Source organism: Muntiacus reevesi, chromosome X (genome assembly GCF_963930625.1).
Source record: "Muntiacus reevesi chromosome X, mMunRee1.1, whole genome shotgun sequence".
Classification (NCBI taxonomy): Eukaryota; Metazoa; Chordata; class Mammalia; order Artiodactyla; family Cervidae; genus Muntiacus; species Muntiacus reevesi.
In genome coordinates, this window is record NC_089271.1 from 35128030 (window position 1) to 35140289 (window position 12260).

The following is a 12260-nucleotide window of genomic DNA, read 5'->3' on the forward strand; positions in this document are numbered from 1 at the left end:
TGACTGTGCTGGAAATAATGGCCATTCTTGTCATTTACTCATTATAGCAGTTTGATATCCCTCTCTGGTCTTTTTCCTGTGCTTTAGGGCACCTGGGGAAATGGGTACATATTGCCTTTCAGTAAAATCTGACAGAGAACTGCATACCAGTCTTTTCTGCTAACAGATACTTAGAAACTTCATGGGGAGACAAGTCCGACCCTCTCAGCCATTTGTAGTTGACTAGGAAGGAAGATCACATGTCATTCTCTTAGCATCACCCCAAATTTTCCTTCCTCAATTCCAACTTTCTATCCACCTTCCTTTCTTTTTTCCCTTTTTCCCTTTCCTGCTTTCTTCCTATCTCTTTTCTCTCACACTTAAATATTATATTATTTTAGATCTTCCTGGTGATAAAAAAGCAAAAGTAATTCAGCTAGTCTCTTTTGAAGTCATAAAATCCATTTCAATCAATATTTCAAAAATTGAATTTGTCAGTAATTCGTGTGGGTCTGTATCGATTTCCAAGACCCACCATTCACAATTGCCTTGTTCATTTCCAAGGCAAACCATTCGCTATCATGGTAATCCAAGTCTATGTCCTGACCAGTAATGCTAAAGAAGCTGAAGTTGAATGGTTCTATGAAGACCTACAAGACCTTCTAGAACTAACACCCCCCAAAAATATCCTTTTCATTATAGGGGACTGGAATGCAAAAGTAGGAAGTCAAGAAACACCTGGAGTAACAGGCAAATTTGGGCTTGGAGCACAGAATGAAGCAGGGCAAAGGCTAATAGAGTTCTGCCAAGAGAATGCACTGGTCACAGCAAACACCCTCTTCCAACAACACAAGAGAAGACTCTGCACACGAACCTCACCAGATGGTCAACACCGAAATCAGATTGTTTATATTCTTTGCAGCCAAAGATGGAGAAGCTCTATACAGTCAGCAAAAATAAGACCAGGAGCTGACTGTGGCTCAGATCATGAACTCCTTGTTTTCAAATTCAGCCTTAAATTGAAGAAAGTAGGGAAAACCACTAGACCATTCAAGTATGACCTAAATCAAATCCCTTGTGGTTGTACAGTGCAAGTGAGAAATAGTTTTAAGGGACTGGATCTGATAGACAGAGTGCCTGGTGAACTATGGACAGAGGTTCGTGACATTGCATAGGAGAAAGGGATCAAGAACATCCTCAAGAAAACGAAATGCAAAAAAGCAAAATAGCTGTCTGCGGAGGCCTTACAAATAGCTGTGAAAAGAAGAGAAGCCAAAAGGAAAGAGGTTACCCATTTGAATGCAGTGTTCCAATGACTAGCAAGGAGAGATAAGAAAGCCTTCCTCAGTGATCAGTGCAAAGAAATAGAAGAAAAGAATAAAATGGGAAAAACTAGAGATCTCTTCAAGAAAATTAGAGATACCAAAGGAATATCTCATGCAAAGATGGGCTCAATAAAGGACAGAAATGGTATGGACCTAAAAGAAGCAGAAGATACTAAGAAGAGGCAGCAAGAATACACAGAAGAACTGTACAAAAAGGATCTTAACAACCCAGCTAATCATGATGGTGTGATCACTCACCTAGAGCCTGACATCCTGGAATGCGAAGTCAAGTGGGCCTTGGGAAGCATCACTACGAACAAAGCTAGTGGAGGTGATGGAATTCCAGTGGAGCTATTTCAAATCCTGAAAGATGATACTGTGAAAGTGCTGAGCTGTTTCAAATCCTAAAAGATGATGCTGTGAAAGTGCTCCGACACGACTGAGTGACTAAGCATGCATAATTACTCATATATTAATTTGCAACAAATATCTGTTTATTAGAAGTTCATCTTACAAATGAATTCATATCATAAATTTAGTCATTCTCTTGATACCCCATTTTCTGAATTAAGAATTTCTGACTATTGTTTCTTAATAATATACATATATAATTAACTATGTAAATTAATGACCAATTTAGTATATTTTTAGTCTCTTCCACTTTTCTGATGTACTTTCAAATAATCATGGAATATTAAAGCAAAAAGAAACCCAAGAGATCAGCTAATCAAATTATATTCTTTAGAGCCTTAACATTCTTCTAAAGTTCTTTGTTTTGTCTATTTGGAGGTTGTGGAAGTGAATGGGAGCTTCTAGCATCTTATTTCAACCAGATTGACTCTAGGTTAATTTGTCTTACATATTGAGATTCTGTTTTAGGTATTATTCAGACACACTCCCCTCCACCCCACCCAGCCCCAAGCCAAGAAATGAAATGTTTGAAAGCTACTAATTAAATATCATTTTTTAATTTAAATTAGATGAAGAACTTGACTTCAAAAAGATAAATAAATAAATAAAAAATAAAAAAAAGAACTTGACTTCAAAAATACATGTATATAAAGTATATATATATAAAGTATATATATATATTTATAGTGTTGTATGATATTTGTCTTTCTCTGTCTGACTTATTTCACTTGGTATGATAATCTCTAGGTCCATCTATGTTGTTACAAATGGCGTTATTTCATTCTTTGTTATGGCTGAGTAGTATTCCATTGTGTGTGTGTGCGTGTGTGTGTGTGTATACACCACATCTTCTTTATCCATTCAACTGTTGATGGGCACTTAGGTTGCTTCCCTGTCTTGACTACTGTAAGTAGCATGGCTTTCACTGAGGTGCATGTATCTTTTCAAATTAGAGTTTTCTCCAGATACATGCCCACGAGTGGGATTGCTAGATCATATGTGCTAGATGCCCATTTTTATGGGTTATTCTAAAAACTGTAGATTACAATGACTTCTTCAGTACCTCAAGTTATATAAAATTAGATATTTTTTCATTAGAGAGATTCACTCTTTATGTTCCTTTATTTTCTTCAGTAACTATAATCTGATAAATTTAGATACATTTGGTTATGTTTAATTACAGAACCCTGGCAAATCCCGTAGTTACTGGGATCACCTGTAAAGAAAAAGCCCCAGGTGAGCTACATTTAGTAGACTAAGGATGGAAGGGACAGGTCTAGATTGCCCCTGACATTTGTATGCCCAGGTCAAAAGTTCAAATGGAAGCACATGTACCAGATATCAAGATTTTAAAATTGGTAAATCAGGATAACAAAGTTTTAAGTAGAATATAATCTACTATTCCACCTTGAGAAATTAAGCTTTTTACCAAGCTAGAAGACCAAGTTTGATTTTAGAATTCTTGGTCTCCTTAGAGTTTTTTTTTTTTTCCCCATTAGTATGTAGCTTTTATTTATTTTTTTTATTTTTTTTTATTTTTTATTTATTTTTTTAATTTTATTTTATTAGTTGGAGGCCAATTACTTCACAACATTTCAGTGGGTTTTGTCATACATTGACACGAATCAGCCATAGAGTTACACGTATTCCCCATCCCGATCCCCCCTCCCACCTCCCTCTCCACCCGACTCCTCTGGGTCCTCCCAGTGCACCAGGCCCGAGCACTTGTCTCATGCATCCCACCTGGGCTAGTGATCTGTTTCACCATAGATAATATACATGCTGTTCTTTTGAAACATCCCACCCTCACCTTCTCCCACAGAGTTCAAAAGTCTGTTCTGTACTTCTGTGTCTCTTTTTCTGTTTTGCATATAGGGTTATCATTACCATCTTTCTAAATTCCATATATATGTGTTAGTATGCTGTAATGTTCTTTATCTTTCTGGCTTACTTCACTCTGTCTAATGGGCTCCAGTTTCGTCCATCTCATTAGAACTGATTCAAATGCATTCTTTTTAACGGCTGAGTAATATTCCATGGTGTATATGTACCACAGCTTCCTTATCCATTCATCTGCGGATGGGCATCTAGGCTGCTTCCATGTCCTGGCTATTATAAACAGTGCTGCGATGAACATTGGGGTGCACGTGTCTCTTTCAGATCTGGTTTCCTCAGTGTGTATGCCCAGAAGTGGTATTGCTGGGTCATATGGCAGTTCTATTTCCAGTTTTTTAAGAAATCTCCACACTGTTCTCCATAGTGGCTGTACTAGTTTGCATTCCCACCAACAGTGTAAGAGGGTTCCCTCTTCTCCACACCCTCTCCAGCATTTATTGCTTGTAGACTTTTGGATAGCAGCCATCCTGACTGGCGTGTAATGGTACCTCATTGTGGTTTTGATTTGCATTTCTCTAATAATGAGTGATGTTGAGCATCTTTTCATGTGTTTGTTAGCCATCTGTATGTCTTCTTTGGAGAAATGTCTATTTAGTTCTTTGGCCCATTTTTTGAATGGGTCATTTATTTTTCTGGAATTGAGCTTCAGGAGTTGCTTGTATATTTTTGAGATTAATCCTTTGTCTGTTTCTTCATTTGCTATTATTTTCTCCCAATCTGAGGGCTGTCTTTTCACCTTACTTATAGTTTCCTTTGTAGTGCAGAAGCTTTTAAGTTTCATTAGGTCCCATTTGTTTATTTTTGCTTTTATTTCCAATATTCTGGGAGGTGGGTCATAGAGGACCCTGCTGAGATTTATGTCAGAGAGTGTTTTGCCTATGTTCTCCTCTAGGAGTTTTATAGTTTCTGGTCTTACATTTAGATCTTTAATCCATTTTGAGTTTATTTTTGTGTATGGTGTTAGAAAGTGATCTAGTTTCATTCTTTTACAAGTGGTTGACCAGTTTTCCCAGCACCACTTGTTAAAGAGGTTGTCTTTTTTCCATTGTATATCCTTGCCTCCTTTGTCAAAGATAAGGTGTCCATAGGTTCGTGGATTTATCTCTGGGCTTTCTATTCGGTTCCATTGATCTATATTTCTGTCTTTGTTCCTTAGAGTTTTGAGCTAGACATGACAACACAGGATAGCTGGGCCCTGGGCATGTGCCCACCCCATTCTCTTTCTTCAACTCTTACATGTATCATAAGAGGCCTTGTGTACAAATTTGTGGGTACTTTAACCCACATAATTAATCTTGGTCAATATCTTCCCCTTAGTGGCCACCTCTTAGTTATTCTTTAATTCTAGGAGTCTTCCAACAGGAGGATCAACATAGGGAGGAGTCCTGTGTAGGCACTGGAAATGGGATCAAAGCACTTTGAATGGTAAATTGTGACATGCCCTAAACCCAGACCATGGATGGGTCTGGGCTGCACCTAGGCCTGTCCCAGCAGGCCCATGTACTCCATGCACACCCAGAGAGACAGTGCCAGAGGATATTCAGTGTAAGGCCCTAGAAAGCATGAGGCCATGGACAGCAAGCTCTCTTTCCTTGATCTAAGGGTATGTGTTGGGTTGGGGATCCCTAATAGCAGACACCAAGACCAGGTCTTGAGATCTGTAGTTTGAGAAGTGATCCCAGGAACCATAGGTAGGAGTGTGAAAGAGTGAGAGACAGCAGTGAGGAGGAGCCAGTTCAGGGAATGTTCATGAGCAGTTGCCACGGAGAGCAATTTGAGTTTGGTTGTCCCGGGTCTGTCTGAGTTTGTGTAGAATTCCCCTCAGAGTTATTCCAACCAAAGGATAAAGAAGCTGGGTTATGTTGCCACCAGTTTGATACATTATTTGTTGAGGACCACAACTGCAGTCTTGTTAACAGTCACTTCTGGCCTGATGGATGCAAGGATTAAGCATCTTCCTGTGACTAGAGAAAGCCCTCAAGGAGAAAGATCTGTTTTCCATAAAACCATTGGCCTACAGCAACAATTTAAATGCCAAGGAGACATGGCAGGACATGGATGACATCTGCTACAGAGAAGAATTGGAAAGGACTTTGAGAAAACATGTCACTAAAAGAGAATGATGTTGAGATGGCACAGTGTAGCCAGTAAAATTTCCAAATTTCTAAATATGAGAAGTCTCTACCTCTGCTGTTTCACATCTAAGGAGATGTGGATACTGCCTGATAAATACCTTAATCCATAAGTAGCTTCTTTTTGATAATATATGATAATATTCCTACTCTTTTCCTAGCATGAATTAATTAAATTATTTCAGATGTTTAAGGAAAAGAAATATTATTTTATCAATATATCTTCAACAATAAAACCATCATTTCCATAAATTCTTTTATGAATTTCTTTTTGGACTTGTAAGGGAGAGGGGGTTGCATGGCATATTCCTTAGGGTCTTTGTTTATGAACATTTCATGAGTTGGGAAATGTACACTTAAGGATGTCCTTGACTTTCACTTTCTCACTCAGTATCAATAGAAAATGCATATTTTTAGGGAAAAGGAAATAATGTATAGCATAAAGCTTTTGATAGCAGCTTTGTACTTGAACTTGTGCATTGCAATTGTTGTTTACCATGAAAATGGCTAGTTATTCTTTATATTTGATGAAAATAATAATTACTGCTGATTAAATTTCATATTCTAAGCAGTTTAATTTTTTTTTAATTACATAATCTAAATATTTTAATTTCAATCTGTTCATGCAAGAGAAAAGTATGGTTTCTTCCTTTCTGATAATAAAGCAACAAATTTTAATCAAATAATTATCTCACCTAGTTTGTTCTAATGATGTTGCCATAGTTCAAATACTTCTCTCAAAATGAAAGTAATCAGTGAACAACAGATGATATGATGTGCCTGGAGTCCTTTTTGACAAGAAAAAAATTATTCTAAAACTATATTTGTACTTGAATAGGACAGAATAAAAATAGCAACATTCTGACAGCCTTTGTATCCTCCTTAGGCCTGCTGAGTCTCTTGAACTTTGCTTAGATATGATATATATTTCAAGAGTAATCCATTATCAGTTTTTCTTAATATACAACATAAAACTATGACATTTATACATAATATAATATATACCACCAGTCTACTCTGTCCATGGAATTCTCTAGGCAAGAATACTGGGGTGGGTAGCCATTCGTTTGTCCTGGGGATCTTCCCAACCCAGGGATTGAACCTGGGTCTCCTGCATTGCAGGCAGATTCTTGACTATCTGAGCCACTAGGCATATATTGTATATTGCTATATATAACACCTGTAATATATTACATACACACAATGTATTCGATATATACATATATAATGTATTATATACACACAATGTATTCGATATAATATATGATGAGTGCTCATGCTCAGTCACTCAGTTGTGTTCAACTCTTTGTGACCCCATAAACTGTAGCCTACCAGGCTCCTCTGTCCAGGGGGTTTTCCAGGCAAGAATACTGAAGTGGATTGCCATTTCCTACTCCAATATGATGAATATATTTTATAATATGTATAACACATTCATACACATCCTCAATATGTTTTAAAATGATTTAAAGCAACTAATGTTCTTATAGCAGTGACTGGTTTTCTTGGCATATAGACTTCAGTGTATTTGAAAACAAGTTTGCCACTTTTAACATTTGAGGTGTTAAATGTGAGTGAATTAACATTATAGCCAATTAATATAATACGTGACCAGTCCATTGGTTAATAAGTTTGATTTGTTTTCTTGATTTCAGAGAATTTCCTTTCACAGGATTAGGCTTCTAAGCTCTTTTATCACTTGTTTCTTATCTATAAGTTAAATAATTTGAGTTTAGCAGTGAAACTTGTATTATAGGATGCATTTAGTGAATGCAGTAGTATAAATAGAATAAAGTAGTGCATCCTACTTTAGGGTTAAGAGATTTTTATAACTATTTTCTCACTTCATGGAGAATAAGAAAATGGTGACTTTCAGAGAAATAGTAGTGTTGCTTGGAAGAAAAGAACCAGCGTAGATAGCCTGCCCACCAAAAGAAATTATATTAGCTATTCTAGTATATGGTATAACAAGGTGATGTGAGAAGTATTCATTGGTTTTGCCTCTTTTGGCTTCTCTTGGTTATTAAAAATTATTTCTATCTGCTGGTTAAGTTGTAACTAGTTTTGATTGCTGTGGGATAGAGCACTCCTGTGTCATAGAAATGTAGCAGATAATAATGCTTACCAAATGTCCCATATATCTCTCAAGTCTCAGCCCCTGTTGACTGAGATAGAATCATGTGTTTGGTTCTGACCACTCAACTATAATGTGTGTTTAACTTTGGGCTGAACACCAAAAAGCCCTTGAGCAAACTTTCAGTTCCTTTTCACCTGACCTGTACCCAAAGGATGAGCAGTGTACATGGGTCCCTCAGTATCTTTATGGAGCAGACTTTCCTCTGACCTATGCAGGATATATTCTCTCATTAATAAAAAAAGTAAATAAGTAAACTTGCTTGTAATGCCCAGGAGACTGAGGAGTAGTGTGCTACCTTGTTAGGACCTAGTCTCATCTGGATTATGTAATACAATTAAATAGAATACAATAAAACATTCCTTTATCCTAAAATGAATTTTAGGATTTATACCATCAAAATGATTAAACCATTTTTAAATTATTTTGATAGCTGCAGCTAGATCTGTTCCAGTCCCTTTGCGATTTGTTCCTCTCAGTCCTGGACGCTACCCTTGCAAAATTTTGTTGACATCAAGGTACGATGTGCGTCTCTATTGCATTGAAGGTGTGGTGAATGAAGAACGTCCAGAGGCCAGATTTTATTTTGAAACACCAGCATTTGAACCCCTTACCCAGAATATTCCAGTTGTAAGTACATGCTTTCTTTTTTCTCTTTTTAGTACTTTCTCTATTCCCACTGCCACTGTCTCAAAGTTTTCTTCACACCTCTCATCTAAACTGATTCCTGATTGCATTATGTGTGGCCATTTGTTACTCCAATTTGATGTCACAGTTTTATTCCTGAATATAAATGTTATCACGTTGCTCACCTGATTAATCACTTCTGCTGCATCTCTTTGCTTAAAAAGTTAACTCAATGTATGACAAAACCCACTGCAGTGTTGTGAAGTAATTAGCCTCCAACTAATAAAAATTAAAAAAAAAAAAAAAAGTTAACTCCAATATCCTTAACCTATCATCAGACTAAGCAGACTCATGGTCTCTCAGATCCCTCTGCCCCAAATTCAGCTGTGACCTTAACATATGATTAAGATGCGCTCATAAGCGCTAAGACCAGTGATTGGCTATTGTTGTTGCTCTTCAGTCTCTCAGTCCTGTCCGACTCTTAGTGACGCCGTAGACTGCAGCACACCAGGCTTCCCTGTCCTCACCATCTCCTGGAGTTTGCTCACATTCGTGTCCATTGAGTCGGTGATGCCATCCAACCAACCATCTCATCCTCTATTGTCCCCTTCTCCTCCTGCCCTCAATCTTTTCCAGCATCAGGGTCTTTTCTGATGAGTTGGCTCTTCTCATCAGGTGGCCAAAGTATTGGAGCTTCAGCTTCAGCATCAGTCCTTCAATGAATATTCAGAGTTGATTTCCTTTAGGTTGACTGGTTTGATCTCCTTGAAGTCCAGGAGACTGGCTATTACTTGGCTCTAAGTGAGTGATGATAGCATAGACAAAGGTAATTTGTAAGAATTTTTTTTTTACACTGATATGTTTCTATCTTTATTTTCATGCTTTAGAATAATGAAACAATGAATGAATGGAAATGTCAAGCTACTATAGAAGGAGAATGGTTTCATGGACCTCCTATTTTATATGTTGGACCAGGTGAAACTGTGGATTATCCTCTCACATTCAAACCTATTTTGGAATGTGAGATTATGGTATGAACTCATTGATTTTTTTCCCCTAGCACTAACATGTCAATAAACCAATGTGTGATGTTTACCTCTACAATTTATGATAAATTTTCTTGCAGAAAAGTTATATTTTCCATTAATTTGATCATTGGTGTTCACTCTGCTTGAAACTTTAATAAATGTTTTGAGATATAAATATCCTGAACGTCACATTGTCATAGGCTTCAATATTTATATCTAGGTTATTTTTACATAATATGTTTAACATAGGAAAACCATTGTTTTGTTTTTATTCAGTAACGAAGTTTATACTTCAGAAAATATTTCTTAAGTCATATTTCTTTGACAAGTATGTAAACAGCCTGAGAAGGCCTATTAAACTCTGTCACTTAGTGAAAGTGAAAAGAAATAAAGAGCTTTTCACAGGAAATCCGTCTTCATTCATTCAGTAGAAGTATTTATATGTAAACTGGATAAGTCAGTGACTAACACTTTCTAGAAAGCTCACTTCATTAATCAGATTCAAAATTCCTAAGACAGAAGAAATTGTTGACTTCTAACTGTCACTCCTATAGAGCTGAAATTTGGCTGATTTGTCACAGGGCAGGCTTATTCTACAAAATGAAGTAGATGGTATGGAGCATGTCTTTGACATAAAAGGAATCGGAAAAAGACCCCTGGCTTTGGAATACATCACTGTAGACTGTCAAGTGGGGGAAGTAACAAATAAACACATAATAGTGCCCAATTATACACCAAGCGTCCTAACATTTAAGGTAAGTTGTTTTTGTTTTTTTAAATATGAAAGTGTTTTCAGAAAGAGTACATTGAATAGTATGAAATTTAAAAACATTTAATTTTACTTAACTAGGTAAAGCAGTGTGACACAAGGAGATGGTTAGAATTCCTTCTATTAGTCCAACAGGTTTTAAAATGCCATTTCATATAAAGTTGAATTAGTACCAAACGAGTTTTATATCTAAGTATTAATATATAATCATAAAACACATTAAAATTTACTTATTTGAGTCATGTGTATTTTTACTTGAAGATATTGTGTATGATAATGAAAGATCTTTTCAAAAAAACTTTTAAACAGCTTTTGAAATTGTAATGTGATATCTTCAAGCATGAAATTTCAAAAGTGTATCCTGTCACTTACCAGTATGAATAATAGTGGGAATATGAAGAAAGACATAATTATTTATATCTTTATTTATTATGAGGTTTTATTCTTGACCTTCCTCACTTGATATATTTAAGCAAATCTGAAAATTTTTTTTTTACTCCCTACTCCCATATTTATCTACAAATTATGTGTTCAATAGAATCCTCAAAGAAGCTTCAAGTATCTATCCATCATAGATGCCTGTATCTATTTTTAGAGGGTGCTTCAGAAGTTTAGAAATTCACTGGCTTTGTTCTCTGCTATTTTTGGTAATCTTGAAAATGATGCACTTTGATTTTCTTCTTCTTTCCTTACTGGATTACAAATGAAGTGAATATTATGAAGGAAAATTTTATTTTCTTACTCCTCTGCTAAAACTCTTCACTGTCATCTCTTGCCATCAGATCTAGTCCATTCTCCCTGACATGGCCCATGTGCTTCATAAGTGTGTTTGCTCAGCTTCATCTCTAACCACTCCTGCCTCCAGCCACACTTAGGCCACTGTATACAGTATTTCCTTTTGCTACTATCTAGAAATCTTTATCCAACTCCCTATCTTCCACTACTCTGTGCTTAACTCCATTTCATTCTTTAGGGCAAATATTTATTAGATGCCACTTTTCTGAGAAACTTTCTAGATCCCCATAAACCTGGATTATAGATGCCTTTCTTGTGCTTTCACAACATTTTTTTTCTTACCTTTCCCACAATCATGTACATTATATCTTATTGCTATTACCTATTTATTGTTCTCCACCAGATTATTTACTGTGAGGAAAGGTGCATACCCCCTCATATCCACACTTTTATACTCAACACAAATCATAGTGCGTGGGTGCTCAGTCACTCATTCATGTCTGACTCTTTTTGACCCCATGGACTGTAGCCTGCCAGGCTCTCTCTCCATGGAATTTTCTCCACAAGAGTACTGGAGTGAGTTGCCATGCCCTCCTCCAGAGGATCTTCCCCATCCAGAGACTGAACCCAAGTCTCCTTTGTCTCCTGCATTGCAGGTAGATTCTTTACTGCTGAGCTACCTGGGAAGGCCGTAAATCATAGTATCAAGCATGTAATAGTTTTTCCAGGAAGATTTGTTTAATAAACAGATACAAACATAATGGGTGGCATTTCAAATGGAAAGAAAGAAGGAAGGAGATAAAAAAAAAAGAATAAGAAAATCATGACTAGTTAGATTTGCTATAAATAAGGAAAGTCATTTTCCCCCACTCCCTTTCCCTTTCCAGAATTTGCTGATGAGCAAGGATTTCATTTTAAGAGTTTGATGAAAACAGGTTAAAGGAAATATCCTTTAATATCTTACCATTGGTTATTTCATTTTGTTGTTATGGCAGAGGTGATGTCTGTAGGTTTTAAAAATTTCATCCTTCAGAATCAATGCATTTTTTTTTTACTGTAGACTTTTAAAAATAATAAGTATGCTATGTTAACTATGAAAGGTGAATGTATTTTTCTAATTAAATGTAGAAGTGGGATTTTATATAACAATATTATTCTCACAAGAAATAATAATTAAAGTCTATATTTCTGTTGTTTCAATATACAAATAAAACTGAAGAATCT

At 36.2% G+C, this 12260-nt stretch overlaps 1 protein-coding gene across 1 annotated transcript in view; it reads left to right on the top strand.

Annotated features, from left to right (window-relative positions):
* Window positions 1-12260, top strand: part of CFAP47 (cilia and flagella associated protein 47) — a 490506-nt gene that overhangs the window by 309610 nt on the left and 168636 nt on the right. The window contains exons 46-48 of the mRNA XM_065916701.1: window positions 8311-8507; window positions 9392-9535; window positions 10114-10287. Coding sequence (XP_065772773.1) covers window positions 8311-8507; window positions 9392-9535; window positions 10114-10287 — 515 coding nt within the window. The remainder of the gene's footprint in view (window positions 1-8310; window positions 8508-9391; window positions 9536-10113; window positions 10288-12260) is intronic.